This window comes from Cricetulus griseus, chromosome 8, assembly GCF_003668045.3.
Source record: "Cricetulus griseus strain 17A/GY chromosome 8, alternate assembly CriGri-PICRH-1.0, whole genome shotgun sequence".
In the NCBI taxonomy this organism is placed as follows: domain Eukaryota; kingdom Metazoa; phylum Chordata; class Mammalia; order Rodentia; family Cricetidae; genus Cricetulus; species Cricetulus griseus.
The window spans coordinates 98715575-98737193 of NC_048601.1; the positions used below are offsets into that span (position 1 = coordinate 98715575).

Here is a 21619-nt window from a genome sequence, read left to right on the forward strand (position 1 = left end):
TTCCTCACCCTAGGCCAGCAGTCCAACAGACAGATCCCAAGCTCAGATACTCAGGAACATGGAAGGTCATGCTCAGAAATGGGACCTGCTTTCTGCTCAGGCTCTGTGCCCTCTGATCTCAGGGGGCAAAGGTCAGGGGTTGAAGTGCCACTTGAATAAGCCTTGGTCTCTCTCCTACTGGGCAGGGACTGGGCCAAGTGTCGGACAATCAGTAGAACCAGCCTTTCCTTCAGATCTCAAAAAATGGGAGGGTCCTTTGCATCCAAGTCCCAGAAGTGCTGTCCCTTTTCCTGTCCTCAGAGTCACCAGTAAACAAACAGAAAACATCTGAGTAGAGGGGATAGAAAGAGACAACAGAAAACATGGCAGCTGGCAAACTGAGCAGAGGCCAGAATTTGGCTACTAAGTCACAATCTTGCATCACCATTATTTATTAGACAGGATTCAGCTTTCAACACAATTCATGCTCACCAGGCCCCACCACACAGGAAGGCTTCAGGGGTTAGGGTAGGAAGGGAGTTGTTGCCCACGGAGGCCCCAACCTAAGCTTTGGGCAACCAGCAGGCCCAGTGCCCAGGAATCTGAGCTATAGTGTATTCTACTGCCACTCCCAAAATGACCCCTGCAAGGGGAGGAAGACAAAATAAATAGTCATTAAATAATCAAGGCTGTTTTTCTTCCCCTGGGAACTCAGTCACTGGCTGGGAACCAGGGATTATACAGGGCTCTGTCCTAGCTAGGCTCTGGCAACTCAGCTAAGAATATGAAATCCATACTCACACTGTCAGAGGGGTGAGGGCATGGGCTGGAGGAGTTCCCTAGGCTGATCCCCTGTGGTCTGCATTCTCTGTCTTTCCTTGTGCCGGCACAGAGCACATTAGCTTGGGGACAGAGGGTCTCAGAAGCCAGGGAGGCATAGTGCCAGTAGAAGCCCATAAACATTACCTTTGCCTGTCCCCCAATCCCAGCTCCAAATCTCTCCAGTGCTCTTGGGACCAGCTCTTGGATCTGCCCCAACACAACCCAATGAAGAGTGTGACCTCCTGGTAGGAATGGCTGCACCCCAACTGACAGGTTCTGGAGAGTGGGTGAGCTTATCTACAGAGGGAGAGGAAAGTGACTAGAACATACCAAAGACACACAATCTCCCTCCCATGTTGAATGTCTTCACTGCTATAAAAAACTAAACATGGAAGTTTCTATCTTGACCCAAAGTACAGTGCAGGGTTTTTGGTGTGACTGTTTCTTTAAGACACCAACATCTCCAGTGTTGTCACATCTAGAAGTGTTTGAAACTTAAAGAATAATCCACACCAGAGCTGGAGAGAAGGCCTGTGACCCTGACCCAATATTTCACAAGGTGAGACAGAGTTGAAAACCCTGGAGTATCCTGGGCCATATGTCCCTTCTCCACAAAGAATCATGTCCTTTCTGGGACTGGGCTGAGTCCTGGCTTCTGCTCTCAGGATGGAAACAGATGTCCAGACCCTTAGCTAGGATCTGCTTGGAAGAGAGAGAAAACTGCCAAGTGGGGGGATTTAAGCACAGGTTGGACCTGCTGTGGCCCGACTGAGCACAGGGCTTTCTCATGGCTGGGAAGCTGAAACAAGGCTGGCTCTGGGGGTGTGAATCCCACAGTGCTAGCACGGAGAACACAGAAGGATCCACTGATTGGTGGGGCCAATGGGAATGCAGGGTCTCCAGGGACATCAAGGCTGGGCCATCCACAGCAGGGCACCTGAAAAGCACATCACATAAGGGTCACCACCTAGACACCTCTTTACCTTCCCCTGTGGCTGGAAAGCTACCTCAGCTAACGGCTTTCCCTACTTGGATCATTTTACCCTCACCTCCCTCTATCCAAGCTGGTCTCTCACTACCCATGGCCAGCCTCACCTTACCATGACCAACTTACAGATGGGTCTCACCCGCACCCCTATAGCTGAGGCTATGTGTTTGAGCCTCAGGGACTAGGGGGCCCAGTCTCTTAGCAGCTAGCATAGCCTTTCATTCCCCTTGCTAAACAAATTCCTGAGTCCAGAGGGAGTCCCTGTGATGGTCCTGATCACCTTCCTTCCCACGGCAGGCCCCCCAGTTCACCCTCAAGTGAGTCTCCTCTCAGTACCTGGGGCCAGCAGCCAGCTGATCACTCTCCGTGGTCACTCCCACAGGAAGCGCACGTACCAAATGGTCTCATTCTTCAGTTGTGGCCCAAACAGGGGGTTCAGCTGCGCCAAGATGGCAATGAGCCAGCTGCCAAGGACAGCAGAATGAGGGGACTGGGCACAGACGGGACCCATCCCACGGAACAAGGGAGAACTTGGCTCCTCTGTCTTTCAAAGACCATGCAGCTAATCCAGCAGGTGGCAGGGTCTGTGTCCTGGCTGCCACAGGGAACTGGGGTCAGGATATGTGGGTTTTGATGTGAGTTGATTTGATTTTCTGTAGGTATATAAGGTCCCTGAGCTAGGACTGGTCTCAGGATGAGGAAGTGGTCAGGGGCGTTAGGGAGCCACCCCAGCATTGCCGCACACTCCTATGCTGCCCCCTAGTGGTTCTACAGTGGCTCTAGTCCAATCACCCAAGCATACATTCATCAGTGATAGGATGCCCTGATTTCTATGTGAGTGTTGAGTCTAGAGTGGAGATGTGTTTGAAAACCAGTCTGAGGATTCTGATGCCCAGATAGGAGTAGACACTACTGAGCTGACCCAACTCACGAATCTCACAGCTCATCTGGAGGCAACTGTCACCTGGGAGGCAGAACCAGACCCAGCATTGGTGGTTACCACAGGTCCCAGCTCCTGGGGGAAGGCAGTACTCACAAGAGGTAACAGCAGACAGCAGTGGCTACCAGCATGGTGATGATCACCCTGCAACAGCACAAAGGGAAAGTCAACCGTGGCACACAGGGCCAGAGAAAGAACTTCCCACGTGAGCCTTCCTGGAAAGGAGACTGAGGTCGGTTCTGAGTAAGAATTACAGGACAAAGTATAAGAACATCAAAGGTCATCTACATCCAAGGTATGTTGTAAATCTCTCACTTTCTCTCTCTTCTTCATCAGCAAACACTTCTCTGCCTTAGCACTGGAGAAGGCTTTGCCCAAGCTCCATCTGTGGCAGCTACCATAGAATGGCCTCAAGATTCATGTGGTAACGTCAAAGAAAACAACAGATCAGAAGACAGGGCAGGAAGCAAGGAGGCAGAACAGTGTTGACAGAGGCCGGACTGCTATAAAGAAAACAGGGGCTCAGAAAAGTCCAAGGATAGAGGCTTCCAACATAACTGGAGAGGTGTGTTAGACAAGAAGGAGTCCACCCAGGCTTTCAGGGGGGTGACGGTGGAGTAACTACAGACTAAAGTTGTGGAGCCCAGTTTAAATCTTTTTTAAAAGACTTATTTTTATTTTTCTTATATGTGTATGTGGGTATGTGAACGTGTGTGTTGGTGCCCAAAGGCCAGAAAGGGTCTCAGATCCCCTGGAGCTGTAGTTAACACAGTTGTGAGTCGCCCTATGTGAATGCCAAACTTTGGTCCTCTGGAAGAGGTTCTCTGTTGAGCCATCTCTCCAGCTGCCTTCAGATTTGCATGAATGCCCATCTGCAGCTCCAGCTAAACCTTGGCTAAATCTAATCCAAGCAAACCCAAGCACTTTAAGGTGGTGCTGAGGAGATTAGTACTGAGTCCTTCCTTTAACATTATGCGAAAGCTTGGACCACACTTGGCTGTGCACTGGACAGTCAGTGCTGAGGCAGTGGAGGAGGGGGCAAAGTGTGAAGGCTTCTTGACTGAGAGGCTGAAGGAGGAGGGACTGGTACATGGTGCAGAAATCTGTTAGGAACCTTCCAAAACTGAAAGGAGCTAAAATCCAGCACACAACCTGCCCAGGACGTTGCCTAGGGCAACCCTCACAACAGCCTTACAAAGCAGTACTGCCATCGTCCCTATTTTCCTCAGTGAGGAAACTGAGGCCCGGCATCTACCCAGTGTCACATAGCTGGCAAGGATACCACATCAGTGTCCATGGGTGGCCTTTACCGACTGCTGGTGTGTGTTGGGGGGTGGGGGCATTTAACCACATTCAAACGTCCCCTGACTTCTGAATCCACCCTTTCATCAGCCCTCCTGCCTGTTTTCTGGATGCCGCGACCCAGGAATAGGTCTGGAAGAAGTCTCGAGAGGGTTCAGGTGTGGTTATGAGCTGCAGGGTAGCAAGCGGGAGCCTCAGGGTGAAGGGGCGAGCCTAGCCAGGGGACAGGAGAGGGTCTGCAGGGAATCGAGGCCTGTTCGCCTGCCTTCCTTACCCGCGGTTGGGTCCTTTGGGCACAAACCAGGGCCCAGCGATGCCGATGAGGCCCCAGAACGTGGTGAAGATGATGACTGGGAGGGCAAAGGAGTGTGCTGTCATGACTGGGTGCGCGATGCTCTGCTCGGGTGGGTTGCTGGGTCGAACGGCGGATTCTCCAAGCAGGTGCACGTCCTGGAGGAGGGCCGTGAGCATGCGCAACGTGATCCCTGTAGCACAGGCCCTGGACCAAGCGAATCTGCGCTGGTTCATCTCTAAACCCCGCCCGCTGGGAACGCAGCCTGCACACCAGCTGTCACTCAGGGCTAAGGGCGGGGCTTCCGAGGAATCCTTATTTTGATTGGCTGAGTAGTATTTGCGCCGTCTTATTCCCACCAGGACGCGGTGGGTCACGTGTTGTGATCTGGCAGCCCTGGGTATCTGGGGACATGGTCTTTGCCCCCAAATGTGGCCAGCATTCTATCTGATAGATGTGTAGTCCCTATGCCGAGCTACGAACCACAAGCATTTCTACTGCAGGGGTTTCTCTTATGTTGATATCCTCACGGCCCAAGCAGGCCTTGAACTCTCTCTTGCCTCACTCAGTCTTCCACGTCTGTGACTACAAGTCTGTGTCATTGTGCGTGGCTTTCTGCCATACAGTCGCGTGTACATCTGCACAAGGCACTCTGGCAACAGTCCTGACTACGTATGGAAATAGGGTAAAATATGAGTCACTTCAGGCATCCATTCTTGGGTACAGAGGTTAACATACCTTTGGGTGCTGAGGGTAGCAAGAGTTATGGACAGAGGCAGCGTTCAAAAAGCCCAGGGAAAGGCCCAGTGGCACAGTCATTTCTGATAGGGACGGCACAACTCATAAAGCCAGCACAGCTACTTGACAAAGGTCCAGCAAAGCTGAGCTGCATGATGGCTGACATGCCACCACGTGGTTTTGATGATCTCTGCCTGTTGCATACTTGGAGGACTTTAAATATTTGTATAATTTGGGGGTATTGAGTTGTTGGAAATTTTCTTATGAATCATTTATGCCTTCTCCCAGGAGTACTGTTTCTAAGCGTCCTCAGAAAAGTCCTGAACTTACCACCCCTCCTGCTTTTAGGGAGATATCCTTATCTACTTGAAAGTCTTCCTTATACCTTGGAGGTCGTGACACACACAAAGAAACCAGAGGTCTCTAAACAAAGTAAACTCAAAAAGGTCAACATAATTCAATGGGTTAGAGGCGTTGGCCTCTTCTCACTATATACTCAGGGAATTCCGTGGCATATACAGCAACAAAATTAGATTAGCTGAAGTTACTGCTGTCCCACACAGAGATTCAGACTGGTGGGCAAAGAATGGTGTAGAAAGATGAGAAAAGCATTCTATAATGTGAACTTTGCACTACGCCAGAATTTGAATAACCGCAGCAGCTTTGGCCTGAGGATTTTTCATGGACACTCTGACCATTAAGAGTTAATAATATACTTCTTGGGACATGGCAACATGCCCAGGCAGGCTTGGAGATTTTGTTTTGGTCTAGTGTCCTTGTAGCCATAAAAGCTACCAGCCTAAGTACAGGCTCTCATGTGCCTCTAGATTCTTAAAAATTGGGTTAGGGGTTAATAAGTAAGAATGATTATAAAAGATAATTCTGTGTATCAGTGATGCCAAAGCTTGGAAAATGATTGAAAATGATAACTGTTTTGTCATAGTACATTAATGATGACTAAAAGATGAATAAGAGAAAATGTTAAACACATGTCCAAAACCAAAAGTGATATGATCTATGTTTTGGAACAACATGAGTGTACCCCTGCTTACTGAGTTCTGTATAAATATAGAAGCACTCTGGCTGCTTGTCAGTCAGGCTGCAGGATTCTCCTGACCACCACGGCCTGGCTCTCTTCCCTTTCTCACCAACCCTTTAAATGCCCTGCTGGGCCCTGTGTCTCCACAGGGGATGCACTTCCTCTCTGTCCATCTCTCCTAAAAGGAAACTAAGAAGTGTCTGGTGCCTGATTCCTCCCATTGCTGCACTAGCATGTCCACCCATCTTCAGGACCTGCCCTCGCTAGGAGGTGGACTCCGGCGAAAAGCCTTCCGGGGTCTGAGGATTGTACTGACCCATGGGAAGACCTACACCGAGGAGGCTCTGTCCTGGAGTCCCCAGCAACAGGGGCTATGTCACTTGGAAGGTGCAAATAGCAAGCAGTTGCACCCTGGGTTCCCCTCACCAGGCAGAGGCACAACAGGCCCCCAGGTATTAGCTCACCCCCTCACCTTCTGGCATGTTCCTTGAAGAGACTGCTTTGCTACCTGGTAGGTACTGCCTTCTCTGGAAGCTTTCCTGCTAAAGAGAAAGCAAGGCCATGCCAGCCGAGACTGCCCATGGCAGCCTGTTTCTAGGCTACACCTTCCTGGAAGGCCGGGAGGAGTCTCCAGCACCTCTGAGGGCTGCCTCTCCCAGCTGCAGCTGCAGCGCTCTAGCACTCCAGACCAGAAACAGTCACCCATGCTGTTGCTTGCAATGTTTCTCTAGTGCCACTGAAATCCACACACATGCAGATGTGATGGACTGAGTCTCCTGGCCAGAGATTTGATAGTATTCCAATATCTGTGCCACTTTGCTCCATCCTGCCAGGAGAGCTAGCAGATGGCACCTGACTTCTGAGTGGAACTGCAGAGGGTATCCTGAAACAGTTTCTTGGGAATTCTGTTGGGTGGTGTCACGGTTTTGGCGCTACTGGTGAAAATGGGTGATTGTCCCTTGAAAGCAGGCTTTTGGATAAAAACCTCTGATAGCTATGATGTGCTAAGCAACAGTGACCATGGAATGCTTGATCCTAATTCAGGGTACAAGTCACTCGCATTTCCATCTTCTCATACTCATGGGCAGAACCTCTTGGCTCACTCAGGATTCAGAGAGGAAGGCCATACATACAAGGACAGCAAAAAGGCAAGTTCTGCTTTATCAAATAACAAAAGGTAAGACTTGAACATGGTGTTTTAACCTAATTTGCACATCCTTGAAACCAGGAGCCCAGAGCATCCCAGACCAGTCATCCTTGTTCCCGGCAGTTCTCTAACCTGGAGCTAATGGTAGAACCTAGACAGATCATCCTAACCAAACAGGCAACCGCCCAGCCTGCAAGGCCAGGCTGCCCTGGAAGGAGCAGAGCTTCAGCTCACAATAAAGGGGGAAATGTGAGAGGGCCCAAAGACAAAACTTTACTGGAGGTCCTTCTATGAGAAGGGAAGTGGCTTTTAAGCTAGAGGAAACCCACAAAGATCCTGGGAAAGCTTATGAGAAACCATAGCTGCCGAGCTGGTTGGGGGAGTAAGATTGTATGCATCCAGGATGGGGCATGCTTGGCAAGCCCTGGGGCTTCCCAGCAGTCTGCAGGGCATTCTGCAGAACGGGTGCACCTGTCCTGTGGACAGTATGTGTGGACAGCACTTCCTCCTCCAATAGGACCCTAGCAGCAAAGCTGATGCCTTTACCACTAAGGACAAGGGTAGAGTAGGAGCTAAGTGCTGTAGACAAGCCCTTCTTGCCAGGACTTTGAGGCTCCCACCGACTAATGCTTCAGCTACAGGGAGCCAACAGGCACTTGATTCTCTGTGGCAACCATCACATGAGGAGTGAAACTGAGGCACAGAAGAGGAAGGGATTAATCATAGACACATTGTCTGCGGAAGAGCTAGCCTGGATTCCACGCCTCCTGACTCCCACCTCTCGTGCACTCCTCAGACACTGCCTGGTGCCACAGCAACTAACCTTAGGGCTCCAGGATGGAGAAGGGAGACCAGGCCCCCTTCAGAGGACGCATGCATTTCTCACTGTATAGGAGTTGTGCTGAGACCTCCTTTCTTAGAATATTAGTCTGTTTTGTGTTAAAGACAGGCCTTGAGGGGTAGGGTCTCCTTGATTATACTGTATGAGCCTCTGCAGTGGTCCAGAATAGCCAATCCTGGGGGCTTCTGCAGCAAGCCAAGGTCCCTGGACCATGGTCATTTCCACCACCAAAGTGATCTTCCTCAGAGGCCACCTCCTATCTGGGCCAGGGATGCAGAGAGCTAGGGTGTCCCTTTCACCTACTACCCCCACTTTCCCATTTTAGGAAAGTCCTCTGACACCAGAATGTATGGGGCAAACTCATAGCAGAATTCCTTCTTTGGCAAAAACAGACTTGAGGTAAGTATGTCTCTAACATGGCTTTGCAATGGGTGGTATTGCTGCGCCTTGAGGGCCTTGTCCCTTGGGAATGTCTGCTTCAACCCTTTGTCACTGCCCACATTCTGGGCCCATGAGGACAGCCTAGAATCTTCAGAAAGTCTCTCTCCATGATCAAAGTGCCCCAAAGCCTTGGCCAGGCCACTCTTCAGAACCGCATGGCCTTTGGGATGTTATAGGGTCCAGGAACCTTCACCATGTGACCCTTCTGCACCTCATGGCTCCCCAGACGGTGTGACGGATGTCTTCCGGACCATGGGCTCTTCCTTATGGAGAGCTGCCATCCCCCTCCTTCCAGAGCTCTGTATCTGTGGAGGAGTCAATGATAAGCACACTGAGCAGAGGATGGGTGCCTTCCCTACCCCATGTCTAAGCATGGTAAAGCCAACACTCAGTACAGACCAGACAGGCCAGCACTGTTTCCCACACTACACAACTGCCTGCTCTGCCTGTCTCCCCGACCCCCCTCCCAGCCCCCAACGCCAGGGCAATGGATTGGGTTGGGGCTTTGTCCTCAGGGGACATATGGAAATGTCTGAAGGTCCTTTTGGTTGTCACAACTGGGAAGCAGATACTGGTATTCCAGAGGGGAATTAATGGGTTTGAGGCCGGGGACCTGCATGCATCCACTGTATCGGGGCCCACTACAAGGAGTTATTGGGCCTTGAGTGTCCACAAAGCCTAATAAGGGGGTGGCAACCTCACACACAATTTGCTAGTGTCTCCATTTGCTTCCTTGTGGGTACCACTCACCAATTCCATGGAGAGGACAGCTCTTCCTCCCTCACCCCAGTGCAGAAGACAGAATCATTGAGGTCACTCTTTGCTATCACATGGAAGGACACACATCTCTACTTCCTGTCCATTTGGGGTGCCGGTCATCAGTCTTCCCATAAAGCTTTGTTACCCCTGATACTCAAGTTCACTGCCAATGACCACAGGCTCAGAAGGAAAAAAGAAAAAGCAGTGGGAGCAGTAGGAAGGTGATTGGCTGGAAAAATGAAAGAGACAAGCACCAGGCAGTGTGGAGAACCCTCACTGGTGGAGGGCTTTGGTCTCCAGGACTGGAGGAGAGGGGAATTTCCCAATCCGATGTCAGTACTTTGCCCTATGATAGAATACAACCTCATTCTCTGACTGATGGGCTAACAGAGGCTCCCCATCTGTTTTCAGGCTCCCCTGCTCCAGGGATTCCCACAGCCCCAAATGAAATACCTCTCCACACTACTTCCTTCATAGCCACCTCACCCTCACTGCTGTCTTCTCTCCTGTAACCACACCGCCTGCCCCAAAGTCAACCCAACCCAGATTAGAACACGACACCACCATGGCCCAACACCTCAAGCCCATGAATTTTAATTTCCAGCAGTAGGCTTCATCTTAGTGCCATGTGCTCTACTGGTCAGACTGTTGTGTGCTAACTCACTACTAGATGAAAATCCTAGCACCAGGATACTGGCTTGCAGAGGAGCTAGACCTACAGCTGGGGCAGATGACTCCAAATTGCATGTGGCAGTACACCTGCTGTCACGGGCCTGAGCTCCAGATCTCTCTAGCTCGGTCACACGCTGCTCCAGGATAGTTCTCCTGTCTCCAGTTCCTCCCTGCAAGTGGCTGAGCACCTGCACACTCCATACACAGGTCCCTCCTTTGTGGGTCGACTTGCTTAGACCCTGGCTCAGTGTGGGACTGGAAACATATGGGCTCATCTTTGGTTCCCATACAAGTGATTTTTATACTTACTGGCACGGGAGTGGGTAGGCTAAAGCGTCGTCCTGAAGAGGTCATGTACCAGTGCTGGATGGCTGGCTGGGGGTCATACTCTGTGACTGCCACACCATTCACAGCCGCCATCATGAGAGTGTTGAGCACTTCATTGGAGAGCTTAGTCCTCTCACCAGTCCTGATCCTGTTCATGGCCTTGAATCCCCGTTCACAGCAGGAAGTAGAGATGGGCACGCTGACTACCACGGTCATGAGCTTGCTCAGTAGAGGGAATCGGCAGTGCTGAGTCAGGGTGTTCTTACACAGCCCGGAGAATGGAAGGTTCTGGGTAGCTGCTTTCAAGCTCAGCCACTCCTCCAGCAGCATTTCCTCACTGTACCCCACAGGGAGGGAAAGCTCGAAATACCTGGCAAGGCTGAGAATGTCATTGTTCCCAAAGCAGGACAATTCGATCCCGCTAGGCCAGGCCATGGTGTCTAATACCTCCATGTTCTTGAGCTGTGCAGGGCGGTCTGCATCAAACCTCTGCTGGAGGTACTCGGCCCCAGTGAGAATGGTTCTCTCCCTGTCTGCCTGGAACCACTGCTCTGCCATCTCCACTCTCTCCAGGGAGATGCCATGGAGCTGCCCATCCTGGAGGCTGGCATTGAACTCTTCTTCTTTAGGCCCTGCCTGTTGGCGGAGACTCTCCAGTGCCACATAGGCATGCCCCAGGGAAGAATTCACTTCTGTTACCGGAACAAGCTCCTTCTGGCACACCTCAGACAGAGGCCTGAAGATGCTCAGGAAATCCAAAAGAAAGTGACAGAACTTGACGAGATGGAAGCTCTTCACCAGCTTCAGCATGCCCTTGGCTCTCTGACCGGTCTGGCCCCCGGCCTCCACCACACCCTGCAGATGCCTAGCCAGGGCAGGCCAGCTCACAGTGAGCGTGTCCAGAGTGCGCCTTTTGCTGGCCACCCACCTGACAGCGTTCAAGTCCTTCAGACGGATGATTTCCTGTCCCAGGGGAGCTGCAACACCCTGCAGTTCACGGAGCCTCTTGTTCGAAGACTGATAAAACTTGAAGACAGTCCGGATGTGCCGATCACACTTCCTCACCAGATCAATGCTCCCACAAGCGTCCACCACAGCCACATGCAGCCGGTGGGCCACACTGTGCATGGGCAGCAGCTGAGGCATGACCTCCTGGAACTTTTCCACAAGGCCTCCTTTGCGGCTCAGCATGGCAGACCCATCAGTCCCCAGACCCACCACCCAGCCAGGCTTCCGGAAAGGGATATCCAGCTCATCCAGGGCAGCGATGATGGTCTCAAAGTACCCGTCTACTGTCTCACTGGAGAGAGGGGCTAGAGTGACGTAGGACTCTTTCACCTCCATCTGCTTCAAGTAGCGCATGTAAATACCCACACAGGCCTGGTTGGAGAAGTCTGTGCAGCTGTCCAATAGCAGGCTCGCACACGGGGAGTTCCGAATATCCCTTAGGATCTCCTTCTTCAGAGTCTCGGAGATATACTTGATGAATTGAGTGCAGGCCGTGCGATTCCGGTACTTGCCTAATAGCGTGGTGCCAGTGTTCTGGAGGAGTTGCAAGACCTTCTCGAAGTCATTCAGAGGCCTGGAGTGGTAGGCAATGAAGTAGGCAGCACTGAAGAAGTGCTCCATGTTGGCCATGAGGTCACTGGAGATCTCTGGAGTGAGGGTAGGCTGAGGGCTGTCATCTCTGATCTCCACAATGTTGACACACAGTTTGTGTGCCTTACTGACCTCATGGTATTTTAAAGTTTCCACTTTAAAAGGCCCAGTATAACCTTGGACCAAACGGGATGACTTGTCATGGAGAGTTGGTCTTTCTCTGCAAACAGAGCAGAACAGCTTGGTCTCCTTGGAGTCCATTACTAACCAGGGGAACTGCCCAAACCATGACCTCTGAATGGAACGGGGCCTGTATGTCCTCTTGACTTCTCCTTCACACACGCTGGGGGGACAGTGGGAGGCACATGTCTCCATGGAGGCTGGAAGTGAGGACTCTGTGGTAGCTGAGGCCTGGGTTTGGATGTTGGCTTCTCTCACTGCTGCCATCTTCTTTTTCCCTTTGAAAACATTAAATTATGTTTGGTTTTGTTGTTCCAGGCTCTGTGGTCTACTAACTAAGACATGTGTGTTGAGTAAGACACCAAAACGGAGAAGCCAAACACAGTCCCTCCTACGACAGATCAATGCCAGCCTCGACGAGCCCTTCCCAGCAGTGCTAGTCAAGGCTAACCTGACTCCCCAGCGGCAGAGGCATGCCCTTGTTTGTTATTTTGCTGGCTTTCCCATCCACTTACCGGATACCCCAGGACTATGAGATAACCAGATGCTGATGAATTAATCAGGCACGCTTGGCCATAGACATTATTAGATAAACAGGTAGCTTTCATCTTCTCATGAAGCTTCACAGCTAGTGAGGTTAAATCCAAGCATCTTCATCTCATGAGTCTCAGAAAGGAGGTCAAGACTCACACAGAGCAGCTCCTCACCAGTGAGTTATGGACTGGGGTGTGTAAAATACGTAGTTCTCACAGGCCACACAGCCATTGTCTAGTGTCTCTCATTTACCACCCCCGCCCTCAGCCACAGCTATCAGCACTTCTGTTTGTCAGAGGACCTCATTTCTTCTACACTGCCCCAGCAGTCTAGACCGTTCTACAGTCTCAGGTAAGGCTAGTTCCCTATTTATCTTTTTCTCTACTTGTGGCTGAGTAACACAATCGGTCCAGGACAAGCATGGCTGAATTTATGTTGCATGGCTTCCTGTAGCTACATGTGTCCAGACTTGTGCCTTTTAGAACTTGATGAGGCTAGACTCACCTAGGGAACGACTTTTCCCTGACTTTAACCCATTAGGGTCCTTGATCCAGGGTGCAGCTCTCTGTTTCAGTCTTATGATCAAGTCTGGCTTGGCAGCAGGTGGCTCTGTTGCAGAAATAAAGATTCATAGTATCACTGGGCTGGCAGAGCACATAGCCCCCCACAAGCTAGACCTGGCCCTGCAACATGCAGAGACGACTGGGTTCTGTCCTTGGCAAAGACCAGTTAATGGGACAGACTAGAACATGCTCATTCTGTAATTCTTAGCCAGGATAGACTATATCTATGGCCAGCCGGGGAACCAAGAGCCAGTGAGATGCTTCCAGGAGAGAAGAAACAGAGACTAAAACAGGAGAGGATGCAGGGAAGCAATGCAAAGCCCATGCAGGAGGCTGAACTTGCCGTCAACTGCCTGCGCTTAAGCCCCACCCCCATATGACCTCAGCTGGCTTTTGTGCAGGTAGCTGCTGCACATATTTGAATGAAGAACCTTTGAACATATCTACCAACTGCAATGGACCCTGAAGTAGGATTGGGAGAGTTACACACTACTCTTTACTTAGCTCAGGGCATGCAAAGTCTGTTGTTGTTTAATGTAAAATCAATTTCTTTCCTTTCATGCTTTTGTATGTATGTGAAGGTGTACAGTAATGGGTATGGGTCAGCAAGGTAGCTCAGTGGGTAAAGTGTTTTGTGCTTGCCTCTAAGCCTGACGACCTGAATTCAAATTCCCCAGGAACCACAGGGTGATAGGAGAGAAATTTATTCCCACCAGTAGTTCTCTGACCTATACATGTATGCCATGGCATACATATGCCCTAACACACACACACACACACACACACACACGTACACACACACACACACACACGTACACACACACATACATGTACACACACACACACACACTCACACACACGTACACACACACACACACACATGCACACACACACATATACATACACACACACACACACATATACATACACACACATACACACACACACACACACACACACGCACACTCGTTTAAAACACAGAGGTAACTAGTAGTTTTCAGTGCTTCTGGGAGGAACTGAAGGAGTGTGTTTATCCTTTGGACTGCTTGAATATTCATATGCATGACATGGGTGTCTGTGTGTATCCATATGTCTACTCGTAATAAAAACTAAGTGGGTAAATGATTACAGTGCGGCATACAAACACTGTGCTAGACACACCAGGAGACAGAAGAGGCAACAGCTGCACCACAAGGGAGGCTGGCGGTCTGCAGCCCAGAGATGTAGGCTCTGGTGGGCAGGACTGGGATGGGGTGCTGGGCGAGGAATGAACAGAGCTGAGACAGGCCCAGCTTGCTCAGAGACCTCGGAGGCCCTCACAGCTCTCCAGGGAACCTGGGGAACAGCACCAATGCAGGGGAACAGAGGCTGAGCACACAGGAAAATCTCCCGAGAGAAACTCCAGACCCCAGGACACTGTAAAGTGAAGGAGAGTGGTGTTGAGAACAATGGTTTTAGTTCACAGGCTCAGGGGTACACTGCCAGACACTGAGCACCCTGGCTGGTGCTCGAACCCTCTGTACCAGTGACAGAAAAGGGGTGTGCGCCTGTGTGTATGTGTGAACTGGAACTTTCTTTTCCCTCCAAACATAAACATATACTGAGTTTTGCAGTCTCTTCTATAACACACTCAAATTATAGCTGGTCCTCACGATGTGACCTACCCTTAAATGATTGTACAAAGCTTCCTGTTGGCCTTTAAGCCTTGTTAAAATCTTTATTTAGTATTATTAATTATCATCATCATCATCATTATAACTATTATTTTCTTTTTGAGACAGGGTTTCTCTCCCTGTAGTCTCAGCTATCCTGGGAATTTACTATGTAGACAGGGCTGGCCTCAAACTCACTTGCCTCTACCTCTCAAGTGCTCAGATTAAAGGCATATGCTACCACAGCCAGCAAGGTTTTATTTTTAAATAGGAATGAACTTAGAAAACAATAGTTTAAGAAAAGTCTCCTATATGAAAACAAGAGACTAAAACAAGCAGGGGAAACTACTAGATCTAGAAATACTGCAGGGAGCAACATGGAACTTTAAAACAGGAACAAAGAATTAATATTGAGGTGTTGTGACAGGGCTCAGCAGTTAAGATCACCTCCTGACCTTCTAGAGGACCAAGTTTGGTTTCCAGCACCCACACTGGTGGCTCATGACTCCCCCTTGTCCAGCTCTTCTGATCCCTGTGGGCACCACCACGCACATGGCAGACAGGCACAGACATACACATAAATAAATGCAATCTTTAAAAAGTTTTTATTCATTTATGTGTACCATGTGTGTACCTGGTGTCCTCAGAGGCCTTAGGACTGGAGTTACAGAAGTGTGAGCTACATGTGGATGGATGCAGGCAATCAAACCCAGGTCCTCTGCAAGAGCAGCCAGTGCTCTTACCCCTGAGCCTTCTCTTCAGCCCCAAAACTATTATTTTTAAAAATAAAGGTCAGACTTCAAGAAAAGAATACTGACAGTAAGAAAAGTCATGATGGCACTCCAGGAAAGAAGAAAGGGATCTCAGAAATGATAGCAAAAACAGAAAATTCCAAAAAACAAAAAACAAACAAACAAACAAAAACCCAAAACCAAAAACCTGAATTGTTGGGATAAAAAATGAAGACACCTATCTGAAAGTCGTAAAAAATAAAAGGCATAAAGTGGAGAAAAAGAAACAAAACAGAGTCTATGTCTAGGAAGTATCTGCTAACAGAAGAGTTTTGAGAAAAAAGAAAAAGAAAAAAAAATTGAAGAAATCTCAGGAGGACATTTTCCTCAGCTACAAAGCTGGGGAGGGGAAGCAAGAGAGCAAATGGTAACAGCACAGGATACATTAGTACACTAGATTTTCAAAAGTAAGTATTACTTTTTAATTATGCACACGTCTGTGTGTACATGAGTGACCAGAGGTGTCAGGGGCCCCTAGGCTGGAGTTACAGGCAATTGTGAGCTGCCAGATGTGGGTGCTGGAAACTAAACTTAAGTCCTCTGCAAGAGCATTTCAGGGTAACTGCTGAGCCATTTTTCCAGCTCTCAGGGGAGAAATAATACGGTGTGTTCAAAGATTTAGGACTAAGAAGGGTATTCGATTTCTCAGCAGCACCAGTAAAAACCATGCTAAGGGAATGGTTTCCGTCTGGACTCCTGAGCCCATCACGTCACCACTCAATCGTGTGGGCACTATGAAGGCGCCTGCAGTGTCTTAAAAAGAAGCATTTTCATCTACCATTTGTTAGGAAGCTCCCAGAAGATTGTCCACAAAAAGGAAAGGTCCATGAAGTAACAAAGTGACAAAGTGGCTCTGAGTCACAGCTATGTGGCAGGCCTAGTAGCAAGTTTGGTCACTCATTCAGATGGAGCAAGGGAGAACGCCCAGAAAAAGAATGAAGTCAACAGATCTCAGGATGTTTGACCATAAGGAAAGACATCAGGTATGTTTCTTAACTCCACTGGAGAGTTTGGGAAGAATCAGAGGGAGTGCAAAAAAAATTAACCAATTAAAAAATATGAAAAACTTCCACTTCCAGGGTGAAAAAAATCTACAATGAAGGAAACAGCACAATATAGCACTCAGCAGTAAATAACACACAAACATGCTATACCTGTTCTGAAAGGATGGAAAGGAGAGAAGTGGACCTGTGGGCGTAAGGGGCCATGTCTTCATCCTCCACAGTAGGAATCACTACGTAACATCTAAAATTAAACCAGGAAGAGTAATGAACACATGCAACAGTGTGCTTAAGTATGACTCTGTCTGCCTCTCTGGGCTGAAGGCATCAAATATGAGGCCCCAGGGCCAGGAAGATACTTGCCACCAGGCATGACAATCTGGGTCCAATTCCTGGGACCTATATAGAAGAATGAGAGACCCAAACTCCCACAAGTTGCCCTCCGACTGGCAGGCATGTACCCACATACATGCACATAGATACAATAAATAAATATAAATTTAAAAGGATTTAAATGGAGTTTTGTTGCCTTTAATAGAGCAACAAGGTCCCTACTAGATACCACAGGCTAGAAATGGGTTACTTCTTTTGGAGTTGGCCAGTGAGGTACCATAGACCTCCAACATTCTAGCCAGTTGCCAATGATACTGGTTACCCTCTAGACCTTGACAGTGAGACCCTATAGCTGAAGACACCACTTGAATTGAGTCACAGCAAATGGAAAAATCAAGCTCATACTGACCTAGAAGCTTTGTCCCTATTGGTTAGTGCTCATAGTGCTGGAAGTTGCTATGCACGCTGTTGTGGCAGAAATTTAATGGCAAATCTTACCCACTTGTGAACCCTGCAAGACACAACAATGACAGGCCTGGCAAGACATGCCCACTGGTACAGTAGTAAGATAAATGTCATGGAAGTAGCCAACCACTTTCTGACTAGATTTAACACTAGTTCCTTAAGATAGAATCTATACCTGACACCATTACTGAGCCAAGAACTTGCGGCTAGACAGGTGCTCGGCCCTAGAGGAGAACCTACTATCATTCTAAATGAACACAGTATTTAACAAACCACTAATGACCTACATAATACCCACAGATTAGAGCATATACCCACTTCCAAGGCTCAGGGATCATTGCAGAAGAGGGGATGCAAGGAGTCTAGGAGCCGCTGTTTTCTGGACGGGGACGTTGCATATGTGAACTAAGAGTAGCTGAGACACCATGCACAAGACCTTTGCAAGCTCAAGTCACACAAAAGTCCAAGCACCGGGAGGGGAGGTGGGCACAAAATCCCACCCCTTTTGGCAATTGATGGCTTCTGGGAAAGGGAGAACCAGCCTTTTAAGTGTGTAGCCCCAGGTAGGTTGACCATGCTCAAATGAGAGAGCATACATCCAAGAGCACAAATTGAACTCAGTGAGGTTTTTTAAAATGATACCGAGTTGGATGGTAAGAAAGTGGGTGTGGATCTGGGGGGAGTGGGAGGAAAGGAGTGAATACAATAAAAACATATGGTACAAAATTATCAAATAACTAATTTTTAAAAATGAGGCACCCGCCATCTACCATTCAAGTAGGATCATGGCACAAACACATAGAGCAGACGGTGCTGCCACTCACCTGTGTTTGATGAGGTGGTCAAGGAAGCAGGTGTCGGACGTGTTTGGGGAAAGCTGTTAAGTTGATTATGAGCCCCTCCCCCTACCACAGGGAAGGTGGGGATGTACCACCCATCTCCCTGTAGCTGGGGTTTGTCATAGGAGCAGCCGAGGGTGCTGCTTGTCAGTGAACTGCATGAACACCAAGCCCGGTGCTCCACAACCACACAAAGGATTCTGCCACCAGCGGGAACGAGCTTGCAGCCCGTCCTCCCCAGGTCCTCTCAGGCAGTCTCTGGGCCTGTAACTTGATTCTGGGTCTATGAGAACCAAAGCAGGGAGCCCAGCCTAGCTTACTTGGCCTTCTGACTCAGAGAACTTCAAGACAGTAAAGATTTCTGATCCTTCCTGGCTACTCTCATCCCTAGGGTGGCAGGGTCCACCCCAAAAATCAGATCTAAAAGAATTATTGTGGGAATGGCTTGTTCTTCACTCCCCTAGCTCCAGGCTGCCCTAACCTAGAGGCACAGCCCTGTGACCAGCTCTAGAGACCTTCCGACTCCCCTCGGTCATTCTGACACCCCTGCTTATCTCCTAGGCATATCTTCACTCTCAGTTTCCAATTAGTGTCCCACCTTCTCCCCAACTTCTCAGGGAAGGCAGGAGTTGAGGAGCTCTTTCAGAGGCAAGCACTGCTCACTGAAGTAAATGGCCCAAGTACTCAACACATGATGCCTTCTTTACTAGTAAATATCCAAGGTTAAGGTGCTGTAGGCTCTGGTAGAGGGCTTGCCCAGGACACACAAAGCACGGGGTCCATCCCTAGCATATATAACCCTGGTACCTGTGGTCATAGCACCTGGGAAGTGAAGCAGGAAGATTACAAGCTCAGTGTCATCTTCAACTACACAGTGAGTGAGAGGCCAGTCTCAAGAGACCCTGTCTCAAACAACTAAAGCAACCAAACCAAAAGAAAACAAGGCAGGGTCAGCCTGGGTATCTCTCTAATACTGACAAATATCCACTCCCCCATTCTTTTCTTTCTTTCACAGAGTCTCAGGCTGGCCTTTCAAACCCTTGATCTTCTGCCTCAGCCTCCTGAGTTCTGGGATTACAGGCATGCAGCACCATGCCCAATGACAAATTGTAATTGCTTAACTGTTAAATGTAAATCAGATTTCTAGATGATTTTTGGCAGGAAGCAAGAGACCTCATCAAACAAGATCAAAGTGTAAAAACAGAATGTAAAATGTGGAAATAAAAGAACAGTTAGATATTCTGCAGAGTGGCAAACAAGACAGCTCGAAATGAGTGAATCCAAAAATGAAAGACTAACAGGAAACACTGAGAGTAAAACAGGCTGCAGACAGAACTCAGAGGCAGAGCCCTTGTCTAACACGCAGGGGCCCTGGGCTCTGTCCCAAAAGCCATGAAACATCATATGGAAGCAAGCCCTCCTTTCTATGAGAAGATGAGTATCTGCTGTAGGTTCGGCACTGTTGGGACAGCCAGGTACTGTGACAGGGAGTGCATGTGACAGGAGAGTGGCTATAACATCTGCTGAGAAGCTCTGAGCCATCCAAGCGCTAAATGGATGGATAGAAATTAATATTAAACTTAATTGCACCAAAGTGAGATTTCTGTTTGAAAACAGGTCAAAGGTTGGGAATGTAGCTCAGTGGTTGTACTGGATAGTTTTATGCCAACTTGACACAGGCTAGCATCATCAGAAAGGAGGAGCCTCAGCTGAGAAAATGCCTCCAAAAGATAGGGCTGTAGGCAAGCCTTTAGGGCATTTTCTTAATTAGTGATTAACGGGGAGGGCCCAGCCCATTGTGGTTGGTACCATCCCTGGGCTGGTGGTCCCAGGTTCTAAAAGAATGCAGGCAGAATAAGTCATGAGGAGCAAGCCACTAGGTAGTACCCCCCAACAGCCTCCGCATCAGCTCCGACCTCCAGGCTCTTCCCTTACTTGACTTCCCATCTTGATTTCCTCTCATGATGAACTGTGATGGGGAAGCATAAGCAGAACAAACTTGTCCCTCCCCAAGTTGCTTTGGTCAAGGTATTTCATTATAGCAAAAGATAGAGGTTGTCTTAGTTAGGGTTTTATTTTTTCGAAAAGAAACCATGACCACAGCAACTCTTATAAAGGAAAACATTTAATTGGGGCTGACTTATAGTTCAGAGCTTTAGTGCATTATTGTCATGACTGGAAGCAGACATGGCACTGGAGAGGAGCGGAGGGTTCTACACCTGGCTCAGCAGGCAACAGGAAGACAGAGTGACACTGGTTCCGGCTTGAGCATTTGAAACCTCAAAGCCCACACCCAGTGACATTACTTCCAGCAAGACCACACCCCCTAGCAGTGCCACTCCCTATGAGCCATGGGGGCCATTTTCTTTCAAACAACCACAGTGGTAAAGCAACTGCCTACTGCCTACAATAAGCAAGGTCCTCAGTTCCATCCTCAGCACTACAAAGTAAAACAAAAGCCAGACTCAAGAATAACAAACTCTGAAGTAACATTTTAACTCCGTAATTATCTTTCCCATGGTAAACTCTGAGAAGCAGCAGTGGAGAGACAAGCTAAAGTAAGAACAAAAGGAAGTGTGTGGCCCAAATGTGCCCTGATGGGGTGCCATCCGCTTCTCACTGAGGTGACAGACCAACAGTGATCTCCAGGAGCAGTGGGGAGACCAACCAGTAGCTACCCACAAAGGGGATGGGTACCACAAGACCGGCATCTTCTGCTGCTTGACTTTTAAATGACCTTATCTTATGCATGGTGCCATCATTTTAATACCAACACGATGAACACAAATGTCTCAACTCAAAGAAAGGGAGTCCAACTAGTAACAGACGTACAAAAAAAAAAAAAAAGATTTTATCTTAGTTCAATGTAATTCAGTAGACAGGGCAGTAGGATTCGCTTTGGACATTTACCAGATAAATGACTGAGGTCTAGGCACTGTTTTCTCATATGAAAAACATTACTGCCTACTTGCAGGATTGGTTTAAATATCACTTCAAATACACAGAAGGCTTTCAACATAGGACCAGCCCTTGGCAGACATTCAGGCCACAGCAAAAGCCACTGCTTCCACTTCCAAACATAATAATAAAAAATAAACTTACCAAAAAAAAAAAAAAAAACAAAAGAAAGAAAGAAAGAAAAAAAGAAAGAAAGAAAAGAAGAAGCATTCCTATGAATGCAGATCATAGAATTTTGAGATAAGATACAAGGGACAGGTCTAAAAAATTAAAAGACAATGCAAAATTATCTAGAAGCAAACTGCCTTGCTACTGAAGGCAACTTTAAAAAAAGAAAACCCAACTTTAAATTTAAAGTGGTTATGTAATTACTTTATTTGTTTGTCCGACACAAGGTCTTACCCTGTAACCCTGCCT

The 21619-nt window shown here is 48.6% G+C and overlaps 1 protein-coding gene across 8 annotated transcripts in view; it reads right to left on the reverse strand.

Moving 5' to 3' along the window:
• Positions 1–407: 407 nt before the first annotated feature.
• The window catches only part of Znf862 (zinc finger protein 862), a 40890-nt gene continuing 19678 nt past the window's right edge, over positions 408–21619 (reverse strand). For 2 of the 8 annotated variants that reach the window (XM_027428489.2, XM_027428488.2), the window contains 3 exons: positions 13105–13209; positions 10270–12344; positions 8697–8834 (listed from right to left, as the gene is read on the reverse strand). In XM_027428489.2, coding sequence (XP_027284290.1) covers positions 8742–8834; positions 10270–12344; positions 13105–13209 — 2273 coding nt within the window. In that variant the 3' untranslated portion in view covers positions 8697–8741. The other 6 variants (XM_027428491.2, XR_003487491.1, XR_003487490.1 and 3 more) reach the window with 6 other exon arrangements.